General features: G+C 41.0%; 1 protein-coding gene across 2 annotated transcripts in view; it reads right to left on the bottom strand.

Moving 5' to 3' along the window:
* Positions 1 to 1,592: 1,592 nt before the first annotated feature.
* The window catches only part of LOC135114889 (dopamine receptor 2-like), a 90,564-nt gene continuing 64,328 nt past the window's right edge, over positions 1,593 to 27,828 (bottom strand). The window contains exons 2-4 of one of the 2 annotated variants that reach the window (XR_010275691.1): positions 18,586 to 18,670; positions 15,977 to 17,409; positions 7,199 to 7,335 (exon numbers count right to left, since the gene is read on the bottom strand). Coding sequence is in view for 1 of the 2 variants with exons in the window: in XM_064031108.1 (XP_063887178.1) it covers positions 7,186 to 7,335; positions 18,586 to 18,670 (235 nt within the window). In the remaining variant the exon portion in view is untranslated. Of the gene's footprint in view, positions 7,336 to 15,976; positions 17,410 to 18,585; positions 18,671 to 27,828 lie in introns of both variants that reach the window. The other variant, XM_064031108.1, reaches the window with a different exon arrangement.

Raw genomic sequence — 27,828 nt, 5'->3', positions numbered from 1 at the left:
AATACGAAGAGGAAAGAACATATTTCATTTATTTTTCATCATTATATCAACACACACACACACACACACACACACAGCATGACAGAGTGCAGCGGAAACAAATAGCCACACCTGAAGACAACACATTCACAGGTACACAGGTAGATTAATTAGAGGCATCAATCACGGAAGCCTTCGTGGAAAATTAAGTGCTCGGAGTTCGATAGCTTCTGAGTACGGTACGATGATGCACTGACTTATGAATACCTAAAAAACTACCCTTCATATTGATGTGCGTTAAGAATAATGTTATTAGCATAGGATTTCAAAGGATGAGTCTCATTACTAACTGCTGGCGAACTGGGGCGCACCTGGCGGGACACTTATCTGACTGAAGATGCTGATTAAGCACACCTGTTTATCTGAGAGAGGGATGGGGAAGTGTCTGAGAAGTGTCGAATATTAAAGAAAAATAAGGATATATATATATATATATATATATATATATATATATATATATATATATATATATATATATATATATATATATATATATATATATTATGTGATACTAGTGAAGGGCAACAAAATATATATAAAAGGCTCACTAAGGTGACAGTCCCCAAATTAAAGGTTTTTCACTATATTTTTTCTCTTCTAGTTTTTTTTTTTTTTCATCTCTTATTTCAGATAGTTTATATATTTTGACACGCACTTAATTTCTTACTTTCGAAATGTAAAAAAAACTAACAATCCATGAAGTGTATGTCAGTATTCTCAAGGCAAAATTAAGTATGCTAATGGGAAAGAAAAAGATAGAGGAAAAAATCCCGTAAGTTACAAATGGAGAGCAAACTCTATCTGGTAGCCATTCATTATTTTTTCCCCTCCCACACACCGGGTGAAAAACTGAGGGGAAAGAAATGAAAACTTCTCGGTGACAGGAGGAAAGAGGAAGGGAAAGAATTCTAATATTGAGAGAGACGAGAGGAAAAAATGATGATAACTCCACCCCACACACACACACACACACACACACACACACACAGAGAGAGAGAGAGAGAGAGAGAGAGAGAGAGAGAGAGAGAGAGAGAGAGAGAGAGAGAGAGAGAGAGAGAGAGAGAGAGAGAGAGAGAGAGAGAGAGAGAGAGAATCCCTGTCTTATAAAATATTCCTTATAATGTGCTCAGTGTCATGAGGGACGAACCGAATTCTTATGGAAAGAGAGAAAGAGAAAAAAAAAAATGGAGGGACGGGAAAGAGGTGGTGGAGGATGGAAGGCTGTGTGGATGGTGTGGTGGAAGGTGGAAGGCTGTGTGGGTGGTGTCATGTGTGGCGTGCGGAGAAGCATTGGTGTGGAGATGCTTATTTTGGAATAGAATGACTGAATTGGCTGATGAAATAATTGTTTGTTAAAGGAAGACACAAATAACAATAACAACCACCTTTCTGAAATTTGTTATTCATGTATATTATAAAAAGGGAAGCTATATTTGGTTACCTATTCTTTTTAATACATAGAACACTGTACGTTTTTTGTTGAGCATATCGAGGCATACATAGAAACTAGATCACCATTTTCTGCCTAGAGGAATGCATTAAAACAACCTGGATTTCTAAAATTGTGGGTTACGTTTTATTTTCCGTTGGGTAGACGATACAAATATTGTCTCAAAGGATCACTGACAGTATAAAAGGAAGCTGAAGTACTGTAGAAATACATAAATGATTAACTCGAGACATACACTGATACTTTTTTTTTAATATATCCATTAATTCTATTGATAAAGCGTGTACAGTGAACGATTTACAGTGTTGCTGCGTCCTTGAGGGGAAACAGAGGGCATGGCAAACACTCATGATATGATGTATGTACACAATTCAGGAAGCGGTATGGCTGTACACACACACACACACACACACACACACACACACACACACACACACACACACACACATGAGCTTTTCTTTTCCCCAGCTGCAGTCTCGCCGTCATTATGTTTTCATTTTGTGTAGGTTTCCCCATGAGACGTGAACGAATACCCTTCCAAAGTGACTCAAAGGAAACGAAAAACTCAGTCTGTCTATAAAGTAAATTTTTGGTTGTGTCTTTAGTCTTCCACCTCCCAGTGACCAGTAACCCTTCGCACATAATATATTATCTTGTTATAAAAATTCTTAACTAAATAATTCTCCATCTGGAACTCAATATCTAACATTACCTGGCGTCCCGGACAGGTAACGCCCCTAGCAGCACCTCACCTGTGCCTGACACCTCAAGCCTCCCCACCTGACACCTGGAGTAACACAGTTGTACAACACAGATGTAACACCACTAAGGTAGACACTGACTTGTTGTAATCGGGGATAACAACCTATATTAGTATATTCCTAGTCATTGACACTGACAACGACTACGTGAAAGAAGCAGAGAAACTTTGCTCGTGTTCCCAGATGTGTGTTGACTCGAGTGGCGATACAGAGCAAACGAGAGGAACGGAAAGTTAAGTTATTTAGACCAGAAATGGTGCAGGGGACATAAAAATGGTGACAAGGAAAATCGTCAGGATCAGTAATCTGGATAGGACAATAAATGATAGGTTCAAGCTTGATAAAGTTAAATAAAAAAAGAAATTAGTTCCCAAAATATAGTGGTAGATTAATAGAATACACCCAGTTGTTAGTGTTGTCATTAGGGAGCTTTAATTGAAGATCAGACAGATTTATGGATGAGAATAATAGGTGGAAATAGAAAGGCGTATTTCGTTTAGGAGCTGCCACGTGTAGGCCTGTTGGCTTCTTGCACCTTATCTTATGTTTTTTTTTTATGTTCTGATGAAAAGGGAAGATTGCACAATGGAAAATCATGTACTCGGCTATATGGTAATGGAGGAATAGAAAAAAAAATGCGTAATGGAGTATATCTTGGTTATACATAGAGTAGTAATTCAGAAAAAAAAAAAAACGGAATAAGTATTTGCCATCGTTATGTAGTAATGGAAGAATAAAAAAAGAAAAAAAAATCCACATAATGGAGTGTTTCTACAGAATGCCAGACTTGTGAGGGTGGTAACGTGGGTTTGAATCTGACTCTCTCGCTGATTTCTGCCGCAGTGTGGTTCGCCCAGCTTTGACATGTGTAAAGCTATTGTTAATAAGTTCTTGACATCAGTAAACATAAGAACTGGAAGCAACATGTAATTAGATAAAATAGGTAAATAATTAAAAATGAAAAAAAAAAAAATATATATATATATATATAAAACTGGAATGAGTTTCGTTCAGTGTACCGAAGGAAACGAAATGTTACAGTATTGTAGAAAACGTGAGACCTTTCAAGGATAACTAAAACTACCACACCTTGACTTTGTATGTTGTGAGAATAGAAGCGATAGGCTTTAGTGAAGGTTGCCAGGGTGATGCAGCGCCCCACAGCAAATCTTTATCGAGAACATGTGGAGGCAAAGAGTGAAGAGTAAGGCAGGTCTTCTCATCATTGTATTAACTTTAATCTGGTAACATTTCATGAGCGGAAATTTTTACGAGGAGAAAAAGAAGAGCTGAAATCCACTTTTACAATGAGATCGGCGAGGCAGTTATTGCAGTTATGTCTCCTTTAATTTAACAGTGTTTTATGAGTGAAGGAGCGAATCATGAATTGTAGAAAAATGTTGCTAAATGCAAAGGTATTTATCGTCCTTTTTTTTTTCTTTTCTTTCTTTCCTTCCGTCTACCTGTTAGAAAACTGAAGTCCTTCATCTGTGACTTATGATGGTGCGGCAACAACAACAACAACAACAACAATGCTACTACTACTACTACTACTAATACTAATAATAATCCTATTTTTCCCTTCAACTTCAATTTCACGGGTCACAAGCGCTTTGAAGATCGCTGACAGGTACGCTTTTGCGTTCCTCCTTACTGTGATGTTCACCCTTCTCCTCCCTGGCTGGGGTGGTAGAGACTTAAGCCTGTTATTATTTTCACGGTGCCTGGCCCTGATTTATATGGGCGGTTTGGTTGGCACGTATAGGCCTAAACTTTGAAACCGGCCTACCTTTAAAACCGTTGCTTATTTATGTGTTTGCCGCCGTGTGATTGGTGTTGTATTACTCCTGTGTGTGTGTGTGTGTGTGTGTGTGTGTGTGTGTGTGTGTGTGTGTGTGTGTGAAACCATGATTATCCACGGGAATCTATTATGGTATTGCAGAAATTTATCCGGCCACCCATCACCCCAGGAACACACACACACACACACACACACACACACACACACACATAACTCCCGCAGAGCAATTGGGCGTTGTGCAGGGCGCCATCATTCTCCATCACCAGCTTAGCCAATAGGATCACTCCCTCTCAAGGTCAGTTACCAATCAAAACATTCCTGCGTCCTTCTCCTGTACTTGTCCTATTCATCCTCGTATTTCTCTTCCTGCTACATTCATTTCTTCTTTTCCTCCGTTTTTTCAGCTATATTATCCTCCTCCTCCTCCTCCTCCTCCTCCTCCTTCTCCTCCTTCTTCTTGCCCTATTCTTGTCCTCCCGGTTCCCATCCTGATCCTATTTTTATTCTGGTCCTACTCATAATCATTCTCTTTGTTCTTCCTCTTCTCCTCCTCCTCTCCTCCTCCCCGTTTTCCTCCTGATCTTTATTTTTCTTCTGATCCTTCTCATAATCGTTCTCTATATTCTTCCTCTTTTCCTTTTCGTCATCGTCCTCCTCCTCCTCCTCCTTCCCCCTCCAATGCTACTTTCCCTAACGATGGATGGATTTATTGCGTCGATACTTCTTTGCCTCGAGTTTCACGCTTCAGTCACTGCCACGCGTCACCCTTTCATTTCCTCCTCTCAAGTTAGAAAATAAGTATTGTATCGAAAGGACTCTGATTTCCGTTCGATGTTTACTGAAGTACTTTCTTACACTATTTATTTATTTATTTATTTATTTTGTTTGTTTATTCTCTCTCTCTCTCTCTCTCTCTCTCTCTCTCTCTCTCTCTCTCTCTCTCTCTCTCTCTCTCTCTCTCTGTGAAGGCTGTATTTTGATGGTTCCGGTTGTATACATTCTTTTACATTGCCTTTTTTTTTTTTTTTGGCGGGGGTGGGTAGTGCGGGCGTTCCAATTGAAAAATAGATGTGCGCGTAATTTTTTTTTTTTTTTCAATTTTGTTACGGGAGTGTGATGAATGATGCGTGTAAAGGTGGAGTGTGTTTGTTTGTTTGTTTGTTTGTTTGTGTGGGACTGATTCTCTGCTTTGCTTTGAGACTCACTGCTTCACTTTTCTTCTTTTTTTTCGTTCCATTGTGTTTCGAGAACTTTTTGTTAGTAAAGATGAAGGGAGATGTTAATTATTGGCCAGCTGTTTTACACTTGGCTTTGTGTTAATGTGCTTTAAGGAAGAAAAGAGTGAAAACTAAGAAACGGACAATAATAAATGATGAGGGATAAGAAGCAAGGGTAAGAAAAAAAGAAAATAACAAGGAAGTAAATCCATTTAGTCTGACTACCAAAACCGTCACAATAATGAAAAAGAAGCGCTGTGAAGAAGTTTCGTCTTAAAATACGTAAACTAACCCTTAAGATATGGACAGCAAAGAACACCATTACGCATCACCACTGGAGGAATCAATTCAAGGGAACACACGTGGAAATCTGAAGGAAAATACACCACTGAGAAAGAAATAATAAAAAAAATAAATTTATATTTTCACGTGGAAGCCGGGGTTGCAATGACAATAAGGGTGATAAATACAAGATTGCAGCTGCTAGAGGTCGCCTTATTAACACCCTCACTCCTTAACACAGTGGTGGTGGTGCTGGTTGTGGGCTGTAAAAGTGTCATTACAGGTCACCATAAGTTAACGTTATCGCGTGAACATTTTTACAGCGGCCGTGGTTCGAGGCAGTGATGAAGGAGACCTGGAGGTGCATGTGTGTGTGAGTGGCAGAGATCAGGAGGCAGGTTAACGACAGGTGATTAGTGTGGGAACTTGTCCGCACACCTGCCTAAGTAGTATCGGCGTTTGTGACGAGAGGAGTGAGTCAGTGGCGAGGGCGAATGAAGAGTGGAGTGCGATAGTGAGGATTGTGAGTAGTGCATGAGATGAAGGGATTCGTACTCTCAATCGTTTCAGTGTCTTATCCCGACTACTCTGACAAGCTGTAGTGGAAGTTATTTAGGTTTTGGAGGATGTTTTCATGATTCCCATGACAGTTTAGTAAGGGTTCTGCACCATTAATGGAGAAAATATCCATAAAAACCTGACTAATCATCTCTGTGGGTTTTAAAATAGTCCTGATGAGAGAACAAAGGATTTCAGAGCACAAACCAAGTCGAGCAGTGATACATAAAAACTACATGATGACCTTGGCTAATTGGATAAGGAAGTAATAAGTCTGTAGTCATCAGCATAGGGGTGAGTAAAATTGTGGGATAAACATGAGAACTACCTGTTGAGCATGAGCTGTGGTGATGACTGACGATGAATGTGACGGTGAAATATGGCAATGACGGACAATGAGAGGGAAGAAAAAGCCTTACAATTGTCAAGGGAGGACGGGATGAACAATACATAGAACCTGTATTAAGACATTTACCCGGAAAATGAAAGTGACGGTGAAATGTAATAATTGCATACTATTTTGGAAAAAGATGCCACTCAGCTGTAACGGGACATGTTAAACAATGAGAGACACTGACCCAAATCCTATCAAAGAAAAAAAAATCAGAAAAGTGTGAGGTGGCTATGGAATGTATTTCCTTTTCTCCCATTGTTGAAATTACGGAAGAAATGGGGAGGTTAGACACAGAGGCTGATACCTTTCCATATAGTCGTGAAGCGCCATTTAGGGTATACCGAACAGTCAGAAGGGATGGTATTTATATAGACAGTGAATAATTTAGGTCAATGAAGTAGGAGAGGTGTATAGGAACGTGAGAATACCTGAATGCGGGAGACAAACGGTAACAAGGCGAGACATAAAGGAGAGAACAAGAGTTAGATTAGTACAACTTCCTTGGGGCTGAACACTCGTACATAAACTGATGTGGATACAGCAAAGGTAACAACTTCTACAGGTAAACAAAGGGTCATCAGGGCACCAAGCTACAGGTGTAAGATAACGTGTGCAGACGCCCTAAATTTCTCAGGTAAACAGAACAGGGTCTTGTTTTGGGGCTTCTTGGGGTTTGGTCAGGTCTATTTGGAGGTTCCTGAAGTGGCGGCGACGAGGGCGGAGGCGAGGGCGGGCGCCACGGGGGTGTAGGGAGCTGAGGGGACGCATGGCCGTGGCTCCGCGCTCTTGATGAAGGAGGTGCTGAGGGTGGACACGACCGGGGTGACGATGATCTGCGGGAGGGAGACGTGTTAGCGAGACCTTCACCATCAAGTACTAAGGGCTATGGAACCATCAGGGTGCTACGTGATTAACTAAGGCTGTTCTTCTTTCAATGGCCATATATTTAAAGGGCGTTAAGAGTTTAGTTTGGAAATTATTATCTGTTGACCTATTATTAATGCTCATGTTTGCTTAATTAGTCTCTCACCATCAGGGGATTAACTAAGGCTGTTCTGCTGTTATCGGCCAAGTATATAAAGAGCGTTAAAGGTTAAGTTTGTGAAATATTATCTATTGATCTACTATTGTTACTGACTTTGATTAATTTAGTATGTACAGGTAAAGGCCGATTAAGTTCGTGAAATATTATCTCCTTTGGTTTTAAAATGTAAAGGTGATATTTTTGCTGTCCCTAATGCAGCCCCCGCCTAAATTCTACTCCTTATGTGCTGTGTCGCTCGTGTGCTGTATATTTTGCTTCGTAAATGTGTAATTTGCTTCACATTAGAGGCTTATTTTTGGGCCATGCTGGAGATAAATTATATTTTGTCGTGTGGCACAATCTTAAATTAGACTATGAACGCGCGCGCGCGCGCGCGCGCGTGTGTGTGTGTGTGTGTGTGTGTGTGTGTGTGTGTGTGTGTGTGTGTGTGTGTGTGTGTGTGTGTTACAAAAAAATGGTGACTGTGATGAATTATATAACCACAAATGTAGGTTACTAATTCAAAGTTAAGATTACAAGAGACCTTCCGAAAAGATCCCTAATTAAAGAGGATAATTTTTCACTATAATGCCCTTGAGAACCCCTGAGACGGACGGCGGAGGAGAGGGAGACAGGGAGGGGGAGGAAGAGAGAGACGGGAGGTAAAGATGACAGTACCATTCACTCTAACACCCCGCCACCCTCTATCAACAAGAACACTGCTATGAACACAACAAAGAACAGGTGTCTCATGAACCAGTTCAATGCTCCACACATGCTTCAGTAACACACCTGTCCCGATAACACCTGCACCCGTAGCACCTGTGTTGACTGCCAGGCACCAGCGCCATGCACAGGTCAAGGGTGTAGCACAGTCATGCATTGTAATCTAGGTGTCGTAAATGTCATGCTCACTAATGCTCGTGAGGTCATGCAAGGTGCGAGGATCAATATTTCATGCATACTGTGTGCCAGATTCAAGCTACGAGTACAGCATTCCTTAGAGCGATCCTCCTTCAGTCTAGTAGGGACCGTATTCTGAAACACTTCTGCCTACACGTCCGCTAATTTCAAAGACTCTAATTAAAGTAACACGTCTTTTTTTTTTTTAGGATGTTTTTATCGTTTGAGTGACAGATCAATAAGTTTTTCACATTATTAATACGAGAAACATCCTTGAGACGCATTCTAATTATCTCCATGGCCTTTGGTGTGAGAGCACCGTGGTCGTGGTGTGGGAGCAGAGCGTTTCTCAACACGGGCCTAAAACTCCTACGTTGCCCAAACTACCGTATTACTTTTCCCCTCAGCATCTTAGCCAGCCGTTGGCCTCTATGAATATATACACAGTTAGCAGCTTACCTCTACAAGTATATACACGTGCGAGTTTGTGTATGGAATAATGACATACCTTTACTGATCTGAAATCTGTCAACGTTCATGATGTATAGGCGTTTGGGAATGCTATGTACAAATTACGACTACATGACTGCTAAAACTATGTATATTAATACTGGCAGACTTTGATATCAGCGTTCTATATACAGAGATGGTCGTCCCCAGATTGCAAGTATTTATTCTGAAAACGCTTGGTGCACAGCGAGGAAGAACCCATGTGTGGCAATTCTTCGAGACAGTCTGGCTTGATTTTTTAAACGTTGGTGTTAGTAAATCCCAACACTGAGCCCCACGTCGTATCTCCTCTTACAAACTTTGCAAATGCGCTTTTTAAACTCAGGGAAGGAGACACGACGTGGTGTTAGAACCCAACACCAACAGCACTCTTCGCACAGGTTGGCAGCCTTGAAGTGCCTCATGTGCCTGCCAAAGCGATCAGCTGATCAATGCTTTACAGTTTTCCTGCCTAAACAGTTTACATTGAACTGAGTTGAACTGAACTGAACTGATAGAAAGATGGTGAAGAATACAGAGTTTGGATAGAAGAAAGACAAGTGAGGAAAATTCAAAGAAAGTAGGAGATAAAAGTTTGTGGGCAGACCATTGCTGTTTTTTGCATTTTGTTTATTTATCTATATTGTGAGCACACGAGGTTCTTCGATGTTATTGTAGTACAGTGTTAGGCATAATCACCTTACCTAGAAGATTTTTTTTTTCCCTTTCTTTATACAAGCAGAGCCCAGCTAACTCGCCGCCAGTCCCTATCTACAAGACTGCTTGAATACACTCACATTATGCACATATATACATGCATATATATATATACGCATATATACGTACATACTTATACAGTTTTTTCTTTTTTTTAGTCTACATTGAACTTTGCATTTGATTATATATATATATATGTATATATATATATATATATATATATATATATATATATATATATATATATATATATATATATATATATATATATATATATATATATATATATATATATATATATATATATATATATTTTTTTTTTTTTTTTTTTTTTTTTTTTTCTAGAATATTATCACAGTGGCTTCATACTGAAACTGGTGAGATGTACGTATAATATATACGTAATATATAATATAATATATAATATAATATATAATTTAATATATAATAATAATAACCAACTCTCCAGCCATCGCGTAGCCTACAATATCCTATACCTATAGCATATATATATATATATATATATATATATATATATATATATATATATATATATATATATATATATATATATATATATATATATATATATATATATATATATATTATTCTATTTATTTATTTATATTTTTTTTTCTATTTGTAGTTGGAGTTATACATTCTCTAATCTCTAGTAGTTGGAGTGTACAGGCAAGTGGGAGCCTCTCCTCAGAGAGGCATGTGAACAGATTTTGCCGGTCTCTAGGAACAAGCTCTGGGAACAAGCTAAAACAGTTTCTATGAAGGTAAGCGTTCTGAGACGTCTCCGCCAATTTTTCTCACCTCCCCCAGCTGCTAACTCCGTACAAGGGCCTTATTCGTCCATGTATGGAGTATGCTTCACATGTCTTGGGGGGTCCCACTCATACCGCTCTTCTAGACAGGGTGGAATCAAAAGCTTTTCGTCTCATCAATTCCTCTCCTCTAACTGACTGTCTTCAGCCTCTCTCTCATCGCCGCAATGCTGCATCTCTAGCTGTCTTCTACCGCTATTTTTCATGCTAACTACTCTTCTGATCTTGCTAACTGCATGCCTCCCCTCCTCCCGCAGCCTCGCTGCACAAGACTTTCTTCTTTCTCTCACCCCCTGTTCTGTCCACCTCTCTAATGCAAGAGTTAACCAGTATTCTCAGTCATTCATCCCTTTCTCTGGGAAACTCTGGAACTCCCTGCCTGCTTCTGTATTTCCACCTTCCTATGAATTGAATTTCTTCAATAGGGAGGTTTCAAGACACTTATCCTTCAATTTTTGACTACCGCTTTGGACCTTTTTATGGGACTGGCATCTCAGTGTTTTTATTTTTTTTATTATTATTATTATTACTGGATTTTTTTGCCCTTGGCCAGTGTCCCTCCTACATAAAAAAAAAAGAAAAAAAAACTCTGGGAAGCCTCACCTCCTCAGCTTAATGCACAAGATCAAAGAGTTCTAGATATGCTGCAAATGTATGCAATGAAATCATTCTTTTCAAGAGTTTTCAAAACTATACTAGAAACGTTTCTTAGTTGCCAACTATTATAGTTAGTTAGGAATCAGATTGTGGAGGCTTGTGCTTGTGAATACGAGATTAATTGACAAAAGTAGGCAAATCAATCAGAAAAAAAAGTAGTGGTAATATTCTAGAGTCCTCTCCAACCATTATTATTGGTTGTTGTAGTTCCATTCTTTCGCAGACTCATTTGGATAGACGTAAAACGTAAGAGTGGGGGGGAAATGCCACTTCCCGAGTAACCCACAAACACTATTCAAATGTGTCTGCGAAAGAATGGAACTAAAACAATCAGTAGTGACGGGGGGAAAGGTCTCTAGAATATTACCACAGTGGCTTCATATTAAAACTGGTGAGATGTACGTATAATATATACGTAATATATAATATAATATATAATATAATATATAATAATAATAACCACCTCGCCAGCCACCGCGTAGCCTACAATATCCTATACCTATAGCATATATAGCCTATCTTGTTTTTATATGCCGATCTAGTTCAAAAGTTCACATTCTCAATATGATGTTCTAAATACAGTTAGATACGATTTTTTTTCCCCCATCTACTGTTTGCTAGCCCAAGCTTGATAAAGCCCAGTTAGAGCATATAACATGTGTCTGACCAAGAATAACTAAAACTTAATGTTTTATGCGTTAAAAAAATACTTCAATCTTGTAATTATCATGTAGAGATGCTGTAAACTTTGGAGAGATGATGGAAATCGGTGTCTCTTTCAATTTCGCGGGTGATCCGCAACCTATAGCCACAAAGGTAAAGGCACCCGAACGCGCTCATTTATAAACACCTTAATCTCTTTCTTACGATGATGGATACTATTTTCTTTTAGTATAGAAGTATACTGATATATTATCATATTTTTAACCTAACTTTCAGTCGCATTACTCGCATATGAATCGTGAATCCTTGGTGTTTCTTGTTGAGGAGGGATAGGACACACCAGCAATTATTATAGGAACCTGTGGTGTCTCCAACAAGTTGAATAACACCACGGCTTAAAAAAAAAAAAAAAAAAACGAGACCTACTAAGAATCAGCTACATTGGTATTAATTAATAACTACTAACACCACGTTTAAAAAATCGGGCCAGTATTATCATTGAGTCGAGCTTTGTGTCAAGGCAGCTCAGCGCAAGATTAGCGAGATGCCGCGTGCCACCTGTAAAGTTCAGCATTTTTTTTTTTTTTAGCAAGTCATGGTCATAAGTGTAATTTACATGTTTTAATAACTAATATTAATATGCTGTTTTTTTGCAGGTGTGCGTGAGACAGCTGAGGTGGCATCAATGATTTCCTGTCCCTATCCCTTTCTATTTGAGATTCTCAGTGTAGCTGGACGAGTGACTAGGGAGGCATGCGTTGGGTTTCCCATTCAGAGGACACGCTGCAAATGGAGTATTACTGTGGGTGAAGCGAGTAAGTTGTGATTGGAGAGAGACGTTCAAGTCACCTCCACAAGACGGGAGCGGCAGGAACAACACACGCGTCCAGGAGGAAGGTATGTTGGTGAGCTTCTCTTCCATGAACCGCCGTTGTTCTGATTCTCTCTCAGTAAACTTGGTAACCTTCCAAGTCGGCCCTAAAACTCTTCGCATACCCGTCACGTGACACATGTACACACACTCAGCGTTTAGCAAGTGAGCGGCACTCATAAATTAAGCAATAGTATATATAGTTAGCTAGGTAGATACACAGAGAGATAGATATTAGCTATATTCACTACTACTACGCACATATCTGCCGGGTCCTATTTGGCTTCCCGCAGACCGGCACGCTTACCAACCCTGCTTGGATGTTCAATGTGAGGCTCGTCAGACCCGAATGTAACGTATACTCTTGAGTGTGTGTACTATCTACTTTCTATAGATATGTGTTTTGTTATATACGTAAAATATATTCATCAATCTTTCCAGTGACAATGACGGGGAATGAGCCATTTCCGTGCGCGGGGAAAAAAAAAAAAAAAAAATCCCTAAGGCAGCACGAGCATTTTGCACGTAACATCAGATCTGGAGAACTTTATGCCACAGATTGCAGGACACCAAAGTGTTTCCTGGCGTGCCTGCGAACCGTGCGTGTCACACAGCGTGCTACGTGTGCGCAGATTACAAAATGGAGAGGCTGTCATGTACATTTCCAGAAGCTGTTTTGAGAGAATGATAGTTTGAGATGTTACTTATTTTCTTTTCTACATAGTGAAGAATGAAAATGAAAGGCAAAATGACGTTAGTTTTTACACCGTGCTTTCTTTACATATTTCCGTGAGTTTGATGCTGCTGTCAATAATGCTAGATTATTATTATTATTATTATTATTGTTATTATTATTATTATTATTATTATTATTATTATTATTATTATTATTATTTATTTATTTATTTATTTATTTATTTATTTATTTAATTTTATTTTTTTCATATAATAGGTGCTCTGATCAGGAACATCAGAAAGGCTGAAAAAATAAACAAATAAATAAATAAATCCCACTAGAGGTACCAAGCCTCAGAGTAGTCAGAAGGATTAAGAATTATTCAAAATCATGAGAAGTGTCTTGAAACCTCCCTCTTCAGATAGTTCACGTCATGGGCAGGGGGCATACAGACACAACCGTGGTAGACTAGTCATGTAGTAACATGGGAAGTGGTAATGCGTTCATAGCAGTGGCTCGGCAAGGCGAGTCTGTTCATCATGACCCCGTGCATTGTGTCCTGTTAATTATTAATTTAGGCGACGCTGTTTTTAATGCACTGAAAACGTCAGTTGCAAAAGCGTTTGTCTCTGGGTTAGAACACATGCAGCAGGGAGAAGAAGAGGAGGAGGAGGAGGAGGAGGAGGAGGAGGAGGACAGGGGACACATGAAGAGGAAGAGGACGGCGGTCATCCAGTTAATGGAGTGTAAGGAGGAGTTAATTGAGTGAGAACACCTCCACTTTCTCACAAGAAAAGGAGGCGAAGGCAGGGGGGAGGGGAAGGCAGGGGAGGGGACGGGACGGGACGGGATGGTACGGGACTGGAGGAGAGTGGAAAGTCAGTAGTATAAGGAAAGAGAGGAAGCAGGGAGGAGGGAGGGATGAGCAGTGAAGTTTGTGTGTCTTTCCTTATAAGTTTGCGTCTCAATGGTAAGGTTTGGAGAATCTTGATGGGGGTTAACGGTAGAGAGAGAGAGAGAGAGAGAGAGAGAGAGAGAGAGAGAGAGAGAGAGAGAGAGAGAGGAAAATAAAGAAAATAAAGGAGAAAGGAAAGAGGAGAGACAGACCGACCAACCCATAGTAAAAGGTACCAAGGTTTTATTTGTGCTTACTGACTGACGTAAAATCGATTTGTTTATTCGTGTATTCACGACGTGCAGCGCGGTGTGGTGGGACGGGCCGCGTGAGGCGTTCAGGGGCAGTGGTCATTAGGTGTGTTGTGTGTGTATGTGCGTGTGTGTGTGTGTGTGTGTGTGTGTGTGTGTGTGTGTGAGTAAAGGCAGCACCGATGGAGGTAGAGGAAATGGGAAAGATAAGGGAAGAAATGGAAGACGGGAGTGGAGGAAGGAGGGACGGGAGTGAATGACAGGATAATATTAATAGGAAGGCAGGAGAAATGTAAAACAAGTAAGATCGTGTTTTGTATTGTCATTGGGGTAGTGCTAGATTACTTTTATGATTGCTTTCATTGTCAAGATTGTGCAACCGTTCAATACATGAGAAAAAAAAGTTACTACATAAATTAAGTTCCTTTTGCATTTTGAACTCATTCGTATCATCCAGTTCCAATTACTAAGATACAGTAAGTGATCAATACAGTCTTTTGTTGTTCGCGTTTCGACATTTTCCACGCGTTGCCTCACACCCGCTGACCTTTGTGCGGGGCGTGCAGGTGAGGCGGAGCGACACAGGAGGAATCCCGGGCCTTGCTTTTCTAATCACGGTGAATGATTCCACTCTTCATACAAAGATGTGAATGTTCGCCTTCCCTCCCTCCCTTCCTCCTTCCCTCCCTCATGTCGTCGAGGAAACGTTGAGAATAATTTTGGGAGACGAAGTTCGCGTGTCGTTTTGAGGAAATGAATTAAACTTGAATGCCACTCAGGCTCGGCAATGAACGCCTTTGGAAGCCCACCGTGCCAGGGGCTTACATGCCTGGGTTGCCGGGTGATGAGTTAATCTATTTATTATTCAGATGAGTGTGGCGGCCTTGGTCGCGTCCGCCATTAGAGAGCTGCATTATGAAAGCTCTCCCGTGTTTGGGGGGGCGTGGGAAGGGGCAGATGATGAGGATGGGGGGGGGGTGAGGATATTTCTTCTTTTCCACACTCTGCCTTTCTAAGCCGCAAGCAAGGTTACACAAGGTTACAGGGTTCTTGATTGTACCCCGCGCCTTGCAGCTGGGGTACTTCACATCTACTGTCTTTCCACACATTTGTTTCCATCTTGTCAACGAGCAACAAGAACACCTTTCACACCACAGTAACAGTACACCTACACAGTACACCACAGTAACAGTACACACCTGCCCTCCTTCTACACACCTGTCTCAACATACAACTCCAAAAACATTAGTACACCTCTTCATCTTACCAGTAGTACATGCATTCAGTAATACTACAGCAAGCGGGGAGGTGTCAGGTATATATCTATTACTACTACTAAACTCTAACATAAGTAACTCAACACCAGGAAACAAAAGGAGAGCAAAAGAGACGTCATCCTTGGTGTGTGGCGAGGGTTGAGTCGTCCCTAAGGGTGTGGCATGCGAGTGGGGTCACTAAGGGTCATAGTATGCACGGCAAGGGAAGGGAGACATACCACAGGCGGCCACCTTAGGGCACCAGGGAAGCGGGCCACCAGGGGAGCAGTCACCAGGGAGGAGGGAGGGAAAGGTGTCACACGATGGAAGCTGAAGCGAAGCACCCGTTGATATGGAGGAAGAGGAAGAGGAGGAGGAGGAAGAGGAAAAGGAGATACAGGGGAAGGGGGAAGGATATTGGTGGTGGTGGTAGTGGGTAAGGAATAGAAAAAAATGAAAGGAAGGCAGGAAGCGAGGGAAGGATGCGAATAAAGATCTATCAAGGTGAAATGTGGAAAAAAGATCCGCGGGAGAAATGCAAGAAGAATCGGGGGAGGGTGTGAAGGACAAATGGAGAGCGGGGAAGGAAGATAAGAGTGTAAAGAATGGAGATGCATGATTAGAAAGAGAACGAACGCGTAATGGATGAGACAAAACGAAGAGGAAAGACGATGGAGATAAAGAGAATGCAAGTTGTGGTTTATATTGATGATAAATGACTGACTTAGAATAAATAATCAGTTGTAAAGTAATGACATGAACGCTTTACTTATTATTGATTAAAAACACTAAAACTGCAATGAAGATGAAGAGAAGGCAGATGTAGTTTTATTGAGAAGCGAAATTGCAAACTATAGAATGAATAATGGATCCTAAGATGATGATATGATCGCTTTGATAAAAAGTAAAAAAAAAGAAAAAAATAGATTGAAAACACTAAAAGGAAATACAGTGGAGATAAGAGAAGACGGGTGTAAGATTATTGAGAAAGTGAATTACTGACTATAGAATAAATAATGGATTCGAAGATAATGACATGAACGCTTGCCTAAAAATATGGAATAAAAACACTTAAAAACCAGCTTGGACTTAAAAATCTCATAATTTATTGCACAAATATTAATCCCTTGGTGTCCTTGTTTGGGGAAGTTTTGAGCCTCGCACGGAAGATTCGTTAAGCAGCAGCGTTTCACTTAATGACCTTAGAGGGGGAAATTTCTTGCCAAACATGAACAGGTGAGATGAGAGTGAGACAGGTGAGTGTGTCGGAGACAGGTGACTCAGGACGGGTATTCAAGACAGGCGAGACAAAAGGCTTATCCAAACTCTATGAGGGAGGAAAATGAGGGTTATATTCGTATAAGAAAACTTACGTAGAATCAGCACACACAAGGAAGGAAAACAGAAAAAAAATAGAAAAAAAAGAGAAACGGGTACACGGAAAAGGGAACAAACACGTTGAATAAATTCAAAATGTGTTCCAAGGATTCAGAAGAAAAAAGATGAGTAAAGATATTCAGACCTAATTTAGAAGGTCATTATGTACGAGGTAAAAAAGGGGAATTAACATCGATAATTTTTAGAGTTGTGCGGTAAAAGGTGAGCCGTGGCGAGGAGGGTGAAGGAGGAGTAGGGAAGGTGGAGGGGGTCAGAAGTCCTCGTAGGGGTCAAACTGAAAAATAAGGAAGATCTGTTTACGGAGAGGACCTGGCAACACTGACGGGTGTGTGCAGAAGAGAGAGAGAGAGAGAGAGAGAGAGAGAGAGAGAGAGAGAGAGAGAGAGAGAGAGAGAGAGAGAGAGAGAGAGAGAGAGAGAGAGAGAGAGAGAGAGAATTAAACAGATAGACAGACAGACAGATGGACAGAAAGACAGAGAGACAAAAAGATGGAATTTTGACCATGAGTTTGAGAGTGTAAGGAGATGCTAATGATGACAACCTGAAGTGAAGGGAAGGTGCACTTGGTTAATAATGCTGGTTAATTAACATACCACCAAACTGTTAAAAGAACAACAAGAATCAATCAAAGGAGGAACTAATCTATTTAAAAGGATTCCAATTTGTACCTCAGTCAGGATTAGTAGGTAAAAAATAGAAATTAACGGTATTATGATCACCTTTGTATCAACATTCCAGAACAAAAACATTTACTACCGCGGGAGCACTTTGATAATGTTAAGACTGTTAAGATACTCACCTGTTGGGAAAAGGAGTGAAATAAGTTCTATCTTATTTATTAGGACATGTTTTAAGTTTTATTTTATCTAGTATAAGTTTTTAATGGTTCACTTTGGCTTTTTATATCAATTATTTTGTTTTTTCCTGATATACAGTCATGTTGAGTAATCAGTAACCTGCTACACTCACTCCCACTGTGTTTAGCATTTTCTTCCATCTTGCGTCCGATGATTTGTTTAGAATCTGTTACAAGTCAGGTTCTGTAGAGAGACTACCGGCATGGCGCGACCAGAATAGAAAAATTAATAATATTCTTCCGTTTGTCTTTTAAAATGAGTGATAAGTTTACATGTTGGCAGTTCACATTGCTTTATGTATCATGTTTTGGAGTGAAATCAGTGCGCATACAAAAGATAAAGTAGGAGGGTTATTATGCTTCTTTTGATTGTTTTCGCTTAAGCTTTCAGTGTTTAGCTTTATATAAAGATGTACATGAAAACAGAACCAGACAAGAGAACACAACGTTATTTTTCAGCTGTGAGAGTGACACCATTCTCACTCTTCACTTGTTCAGACCTAATGCCTACATAGAAACACAGAAGGAAAATTAGACGTGCACATGGATAGCTTCGGGCGTCTTATTTGTTAGTCACACCTGCGTAAATCTCACCTGCGCGATGCCTCCCTTCCACCTGGTCTGGTAGCGCTTGCGGCACCGGCGAGGGCAGCAGGAGCACAGGATGCGAGTGAACGCCCTGGAAATACAAGCACGATACAAACATGGTCTTTGAGGAAATGCTTGGCTGTGTTGGGGAGAAATGAGAGGCTGTGGGGAGTATGAGGAGGGATGGGATTGGGGCGTGAGGGCTGTGGGACGGGTGAGAGTGTGCAGGGGTGAGGTGGGGTATGAGGGACTGCTGGGGTTGCGAGAGGTGGCAGAGTTGTAGCAAAAAAATGTTGCAGGGACGAGTGATATGTGTAGTGGTGTCTGGAGGTGAAAAATGGAGGGTTACCTTGAAGAGAGAAAGACTGTGACGTTGTGTATTAAGCAAAAGTGTATGAGTGAATAATCTTGAGTAAAATTGCAGAGAGGAAATGGAGGGTAAGTAGTAGTGACGGCGTGGAGCAAAAATGTATGAATGAATTTGGTAAAAATGCGTCAGCTTTTAGAGTATTTCGTAGAAGAGCAATGCACTATAGAAAATGGAAGAGGAAAACATATTTTATCCACAACAAACAAAGCTACGTTAAATGAAAGTTCTTAGTGTAATTTTTATACATTATACCAAGCAGAATAAAACTTCACAAATACATTAAAGAAAAAGAAGAAAACTTGGTATAATATATCGCATTTAGACGAAAAGTTAGTACATGTAACTCACCACCATATACAAACAGTTACCTTACATAGATGCCTCAACAAAAAGCCTTCTGAAATAGCTTAGTACAAACCAGTCTACTTAAAACACGCAAGCTAAGACGACAGGTCACGCAGCCTTATCCCAGGAACAGTCACTTCGCGCAAAAATAATGATGGAATAATAATGCTCTATTGTTGTTGTTGCTATTGTTGTTGTTGTTTCAAGACGTCTTTATATTGCAATGAATAGATATTTTCCTTTTAATTGTTTTTTCCTTTCCTCTTCTTTCTTTTCCTTTCCTTTCGATAAGAGATTTGCTTTTCTTTCCTTTCTTTTCTTCCCTTTCTTTTCGATAAGAGATTTAAGTTATTTTAAGAGGAATGAAGGAAAGGCTTTCTCTCTCTCTCTCTCTCTCTCTCTCTCTCTCTCTCTCTCTCTCTCTCATCTCTCTCTCTCTCTCTCTCTCTCTCCTCTCTCTCTCTCTCTCTCTCTCTCTCTCTCTCTCTCTCTCTCTCTCTCTCTCTCTCTCTCTCATACATAATTAAATTCATGTGAAGAACATGCATGATTTATAATGTACTTTAAGTTTAATGTTTTCTTCATGCAAAGCAGAGAGAGAGAGAGAGAGAGAGAGAGAGAGAGAGAGAGAGAGAGAGAGAGAGAGAGAGAGAGAGAGAGAGAGAGAGGAAACTATAACCTCACCTTTTACTCTATATACAAATCATTCCAGGAGAAACGAAATTGAGCGAATACCAACGAATCAAAATGAAACAGGTGGAATGATGCGAGGAAGAAAAAAAAAATATAATAAAAGGAAAAGAAAGAAAGGGAAAAATCTGGTTGTTATGGTCCTCCCATCGCAGGTTCGGTGGAAAATATTATTGGTATCTTTCTTTTCTCAGCTGCCCGTGTTTTTCATCATCCCTATGTTTACTACACCGAGGGAAAGAGCAGCGTGATTTCCCCGGAAGCTTTAACTACCCACTCGCCAAAGGGGTAAGAAAAAAAGTAAGAAAAGCTAAAATAAAAAAAAGAAAAAGATAGGGAAAATGATCTCGTTAAATTTAAAGGTGAATTATCTGCTTAGGCTAAATTACATAGTGTTACATATACAGGAGAGCACTTGTATATATTGCATTTTCATTAACCCAAACTAGGAGGGCTGTGATTTATTATTATTATTACTTGTTATTACTTTGTTATTACTGTTATTATTATCATATTCATATAATGTTTACCTCTTGTTTGATGTCTTTTTCATATCTTTTACTGTTATTTATATGCTGCTTCTTCTATTTCTTTATTTGTAAGTCGAATGGATGGAAGACAGTAACGATTCTTTTAATTCAAGCTGTGGAGGAAGTTTTAAATTTGACCCGACGCGCTGATAAAAAGTAACCAGATTTTTTTTTTGAGTAGATTAAAGTACGCTTTTAGTCTCTCTCTCTCTCTCTCTCTCTCTCTCTCTCTCTCTCTCATCTCTCTCTCTCTCTCTCTCTCTCTCACTCTCTCTCTCTCTCTCTCTCTCTCTCTCTCTCTCTCTCTCTCTCTCTCTCTCTCTCTCTCTCTCCCCCCGATCACCTCTCACACAAACACACACACACAAAACATGAAAGCAACAAGTATTTTTCTTTCCGAGTGTCCCGTGTTCCATTGTCGGGTGTTCCGAGGCCGCGGCGGTGCTTTAGTGCTGCGTGGGGATCGGAGCTTTCACAATTGGATTAGAGCGCAGGGAGTAGAGTCAAGTTTGAACCAATAACAGGAGCCGCCCCGCTTGCCTTCACTCCTAACTATATGTGACAACGCCGCCCTTGCTCGCCAGAACTCGACCCGCTCGCTAATAAGGTGTTTAGGTGCAGGTAGATGTGTTCCGCCTTACCTGTCTCCCCTGCCTCTCTGGGCGTACCTGTCCTGTCCTGCCCTGCCTGCTACCTGGCGCGTGGACTCAGAATTAGAATGTGATGATAAAGTTTTTAAATATTTTTCCTTAAGTGATGGAGCTTTTTCTGTGTTTATTATTTTTTAGTGATCCAGTAAGTGTTTTCTTTTTTTAATAGACAGGTTTGGTTTGGTTTACCTGCGCTGCAAGAATATGATCAATTTTCTCTCTTCGAAAGCGATTTATTTATTAACCCTTGTTACTGATCTAGCAAGTGTGTTTCCATTTTTCATCGATGTGTTTTGTTTTCCCAGGTAACTAATTTACTCTTGGTAGCCTTTCTTCTTTACTGATAAAACGTTTTAAATCATACTTGCAAAGCTTCACATGTTTTGTTTGTGTGTTTCCTTCACCTGCCCTGCTTATTACCTCGACACGTGGACCCGGAAGCCAGGGGATAATGACGGAGAGCTGTTGTATTAAATATTTCTTATCATAAGCGTGGAAAAAAAAAATAAGTAAGAGCGTCCCAGATCGCTCTTATAATGTATGTGTTTGCGAGTAAGATTACCTTCAATACGTGAGTATAGGCGAAAGGAAAAATATGATGATAAACTGTCATGTGCTTTTTTTTTTTTATTTTTACCTTAAGCAAAACAGTTATGTTAAAAATCAGTCTCGTCAGTGTATGTTTATATGCATTTCCGTCCTCACCTTACCTTGTGCATGGAGGCAAAAAAAGGCTATGATGATAAATAAACTGTCATCTCTAATGTATTTACTTCAGGGAAGTAGTGGTGATAAAAACTAATCTTACAAGTATATAATCGCATGCGTTTCTGTGCCTTTCCTTGTGCGTGAAGGCAAAGGAAGGGTATGATGGTAAATAAACTGTTATCTCTAATGATTTTACCTCAAGCGAAGGATTAGCGTTAAAGATCTTGCAAATGTATATTCGCATGCGTTTCTGTGTCCCCGCCTTACCTGTCCTAAATGTTACCTAGTTTAAGGACCTAAAACTACGAAGCTATCCGAGGGTGGTTGCAGTCCTTATCTCTTTAATGATTTTCCCTTCAGAAATAGTCTTAAAATCGATCGTGTAGTAGTGAGTGTCCTCCATCAGGTGCTCATCTCTCCCTGTCGCTAGTATCTTTAAGGACAGGCATCCCTTTTAACGCTTTATGACGTTAAATGGAGCTGCAGTGTCTTAAAAAAGTTGACTGTATGTATGTATGTGTGTGTGTGTGTGTGTGTGTGTGTGTGTGTGTGTGTGTGTTTGTGTGTGTGTGTGTGTGTGTGTGTGTGTGTGTGTGTGTGTGTGTGTGTGTGTGTGTGTGTGTGTGTGTGTGTGTGTCCTCGGTCCGGCATGAGTCATTTTCGCCATCAAGTGCTCGCTTCTCTGAGCCGTAAAAGCAACAAACGCAATCTGGCGGCGGCTTCCCATAAGAGGCCCTCACTTGGGCGCTGATTGGCGGTGACATGTAGCGGCGGACAGCCAATACCGAGCCTCTCTCAGTCCCTAGCTCTATTGGGAGGCATGTGGAGGAGCGAGGGGAGGAGGGAGGTCCGTGGGAGGGGAGGGTGAGTGGGCGTGAGTGGGAGGAAAGGTAGAATAGGTGGTAGGATGAGAGAGTTTGCAGGAAGGGTAAATTGAGTGAGTGGGAGGGACGGAAGGCAAGCAGAGGGAGAGAGGGAGAGGCGGGGGAATGACAAGGAAAAAACAATAAGACAACGTGGGGGGACAGAATGAAGGAGGAGAAGAAGTAAAAGGGGAAAATAAGAAGAGATGAGAGTGGATGAGTCAGATGGGTCAGAGCAGCAGCAGCAGCAGCAGCAGCAGCAGGAGGAGGAGGAGGAAGAGGAGGAGGAGTGGGTGTAAGTACGAGACAAGATCCGTAGGAGAGAGAGAGAGAGAGAGAGAGAGAGAGAGAGAGAGAGAGAGAGAGAGGAGGAGAGAAGAGAGAGAGAGAGAGAGAGAGAGAGAGAGAGAGAGAGAGAGAGGAAGAAGTAAAAGAAAAGAAGTGGAGACAGTGAGAAGTAAGTGAAGAAGTCAGCTGCAAACGTTTAAAGGGAGATCAAAGAGGACTAAAAGATAAAAACGTCTACAGACACATTGATACCTGACTCACCCTATTACACATTCCCCACAATTATAAAAAAAAAAAAATAAATAAATAAAATAAAATGCAATACACAACCAACTTCTAGTAAAGCATTAACAGTATAACCTCTGATAAATATCTAGCCCTTTTTTTACTCTTCGCGTTATTTCATCCCCTATAAGAAGCTATTTGATCAACCTCTCGTTCCTCCGTCACCTTATCAGAGAAGCCAACAGATCGTATAGTGCATCTGAGTAACCTTAATTCCCTCTCTTCTCTCTGTCCTCCCCCTCCCCCTCCCTCCCCCTTCCTCCGTCAGTGCCCGGTTCCCCGCCACTCACTCTCAAGCGGCCCTGGGAAGCAAAGGGTCACGTGGATCTAATTAACTGCCGCCTCCTCCAGCCTCGAGGGGGGAGGCCAGTCATGCGGCCCGCGGCGTCACGGTATTGGCAGTGCAAATGATTGGCAGGTGCTCTTTGTGTGTGTGTGTGTGTGTGTGTGTGTGTGTGTGTGTGTGTGTGTGTGTGTGTGTGTGTGTGTGTCGCGCGCACGTTTGGTGTGGTGCCTTTTTTATTATTATTATTGTCATTATGGTCATTGGCACTATTAATCATTGTTATTATTATTATTATTATTATTATTATTATTATTATTATTATTATTATTATTATTATTATTATTATTATTATTATCATTATTATCATTATTGTTATTATTATTATTATTATTATTATTATTATTATTATTATTATTAGTAGTAGTAGTAGTAGTAGTAGTAGTAGTAGTAGTAGTAGTATCATAGTTATTGCAGTTGATACTACTACTTCTATCACCTTCACCACCACTACCACCACCACCACTACGTACACAGACAAAGCATTTGCACGTCACAATGGGCACCTATTCACGCCATCCATCACGTGCTCAGCGACAGGGACACGCGGAGCGAGGTACAACGAGTGTAAATCAATGTGAACTGCCCCTTGATGTGGTGAAAGTGGCTGCCATGTGCGGGTAGTTGAGGTGTGTCCGCGTAAGGGGCAAGGCGTGCTAGGGAGCGGCGTGGGGAGAGGGCGTGGCTGGGTGTGTGGGTGAAGGTGAGGTGATTTCTTTCATTTTCACCTTCGGGAGTTGGCGGAGCGACGTGACGTGGCCTTGTGATAATACTCGTCTGGCTTCAGCTGTCTTTACCTTTTCTCTTCTTTAATCTGTCTTGGTGAAAGTTTGTCCCAATGTTTCTTCCTCTCCTTTTATTTCTTTTTCTCAGTCTCTTTCATACGTGTCTCTGTCTTTATTCTTCTCTTTTATCTGTTTCATTCATACGTATGTTAATTTTCCTTTTTATTTATTCTGTTTATTCTTTTTCTCGTATCGGTTTCGTGTTTTTTTTTTAATAGCCTTCGAACGCATGCACAGTTTTCAGTTTTTAAGCTCCGTTCACGAAGTTCATTAAATATGGCCAGCGAGATAATGTTCAGTGCCTCATTAGCGTTGTTTGTTCTATTAAATTTATGTGAATTTTACCCTTATACTTTTCTCCTTTCATACACATTGCATTTCCCTGTGTCACCTTTGTTCACCTTTATTCCCCCTCCACACACACACACACACACACACACACACACACACACACACACACACACACACACACACACACACACACACACACACACACACACACACACACACACACACACACACACACACACACACACACACACACACACACACACACACACACACACACACACACACACACACACACACACACACACACACACACACACACACACACACACACACACACACACACACACACACACACACACACACACACACACACACACACACACACACACACACACACACACACACACACACACACACACACACACACACACACACACACACACACACACACACACACACACACACACACACACACACACACACACACACACACACACACACACACACACACACACACACACACACACACACACACACACACACACACACACACACACACACACACACACACACACACACACACACACACACACACACACACACACACACACACACACACACACACACACACACACACACACACACACACACACACACACACACACACACACACACACACACACACACACACACACACACACACACACACACACACACACACACACACACACACACACACACACACACACACACACACACACACACACACACACACACACACACACACACACACACACACACACACACACACACACACACACACACACACACACACACACACACACACACACACACACACACACACACACACACACACACACACACACACACACACACACACACACACACACACACACACACACACACACACACACACACACACACACACACACACACACACACACACACACACACACACACACACACACACACACACACACACACACACACACACACACACACACACACACACACACACACACACACACACACACACACACACACACACACACACACACACACACACACACACACACACACACACACACACACACACACACACACACACACACACACACACACACACACACACACACACACACACACACACACACACACACACACACACACACACACACACACACACACACACACACACACACACACACACACACACACACACACACACACACACACACACACACACACACACACACACACACACACACACACACACACACACACACACACACACACACACACACACACACACACACACACACACACACACACACACACACACACACACACACACACACACACACACACACACACACACACACACACACACACACACACACACACACACACACACACACACACACACACACACACACACACACACACACACACACACACACACTTTATCATATCACACCTGTCTCCTGTCCGGTTTTCCTCTCTCTCTACCTTATTCTCTAGCATTTCTATTTTTTTCTTTCCCTCCTCCTCTTGAATAATCATTACAGCCTTTTTATTTTTATTTCCACCTTCCGACTGATGACAGATGAAGGGAAAAGAGATCAGTGGGTAGAGGAGGAAGAGGAGAAGGGAGGGAAGGAGACATGGGAGAGGGGAGAGTAAGGGTGATATAAAGAGTAAGAGGAAAGGAGGAAAAAGGGAGGAAGCAGTTTTCTTTGGTGACGAGTGTGGCAACTTTCATGATGTCTTCTGGGAAAGTTCTTAAAGTGAGGGGATGGAGGAGAGAAGGAGTGTGAAGGAGAGTAAAGAAGAGAGGAAGGGAGGAAGGAAGCAAACGGGGAGGAAGAGAAGAATGAAAAGGAAGAAAGAGGTGATGAAGGAAAATGGCATAAACAAACAAATATGTTCCTTTGGTAGCATGCAGATGGATTACATGAGAAAGGATAACGAAGGAATGAAAGGAAGAACAAGAAGGAAGAAAGAGTTAGAGAAGATAGAGAGAGAAAGAGTAAATAAATAGATGTCAGATAGATACATTAGTAGTACGGGAGAAATTGTAGGAAGAAAAATAAAAAAAAAAGTAATCTAAAGGAGGGAGGAAGGAAGAAAGCACATAACCAAGAGGAAAAAAAAGTTAGAAAAGGATACTGATAAAGAATGTGAACAGGTAAAGAAGCAAAGAAAACTTAGAAACAAGAAGAATGAAAATTAGGAAGGAGTTAACAGTAAGGTTACAAAAAAAAAGTATAATGAAGAGGAAGATCGTTAAAGATGAAAGAGATCTTTCATAAATCAAAGGTCGATGAGATAGTATGGGAGAAAATAGGAGTAGGGTAGGTCAGGAGAGGAGGATGCCAAACTAAAGCACTTTATTCGCTGACTCAAAAGTCGTCTCCGTTTTGAGTCAGTCCCCGGACACTACCTTGCCTGCAGGACCAAAGCTGTAGGTCGCTGGTGCTCGGTTCTCTCACTGGCCGGGTGAAAATTAAAGAAAAAGAAAGTGTAGCGAGTTTTTTCATTCATTACTGCGCAGTGCCTATTGTTCATGCTCACTCTCTCCGAATAGAGTAGAGTCCAAGTGTGTTTTCTGAGTACCAGGGAAGTTCTTGAGAAAAACGGAGGAGGAAAATGTATAGAAAATGTTAGTGGACTGCAGGGAAATAGCAGAGCGGTCTCCTGGAAGTGAACGCGGAAGAGGAACAGGAAAAGGAGGAAGAAGGCAATGGAAAGTAATGTATGCAAGTTACGTCAGGATTCCCAGAACTAGGGAAAGATATCCTGAAGGCAAGAGATCGAGACTCGGAAGGTTGAAACGTTTCTCGGTTCAGCTCAAATCAGGAACATACATATACATTAGGGGCTGGAAAAAAAAAATGTATATATGTGAGTTTAGGCGTATTAGCGACAAAAAGAGAAAGGTAAAAATAAGTGCCTGTCTAATACCGGTAACATACGAGTACACATCAAGGATAATACATATAGATTAGAGCCTTCTGAGGAAAAAAAAGTATGTGATTTTTAGGCGTAATAGCGATAAAACGAGAGAAAGAAAAAAAGTA

Source organism: Scylla paramamosain, chromosome 28 (genome assembly GCF_035594125.1).
Source record: "Scylla paramamosain isolate STU-SP2022 chromosome 28, ASM3559412v1, whole genome shotgun sequence".
NCBI classification, from domain to species: Eukaryota; Metazoa; Arthropoda; class Malacostraca; order Decapoda; family Portunidae; genus Scylla; species Scylla paramamosain.
This window is presented reverse-complemented; position numbering and strand designations above follow the sequence as displayed.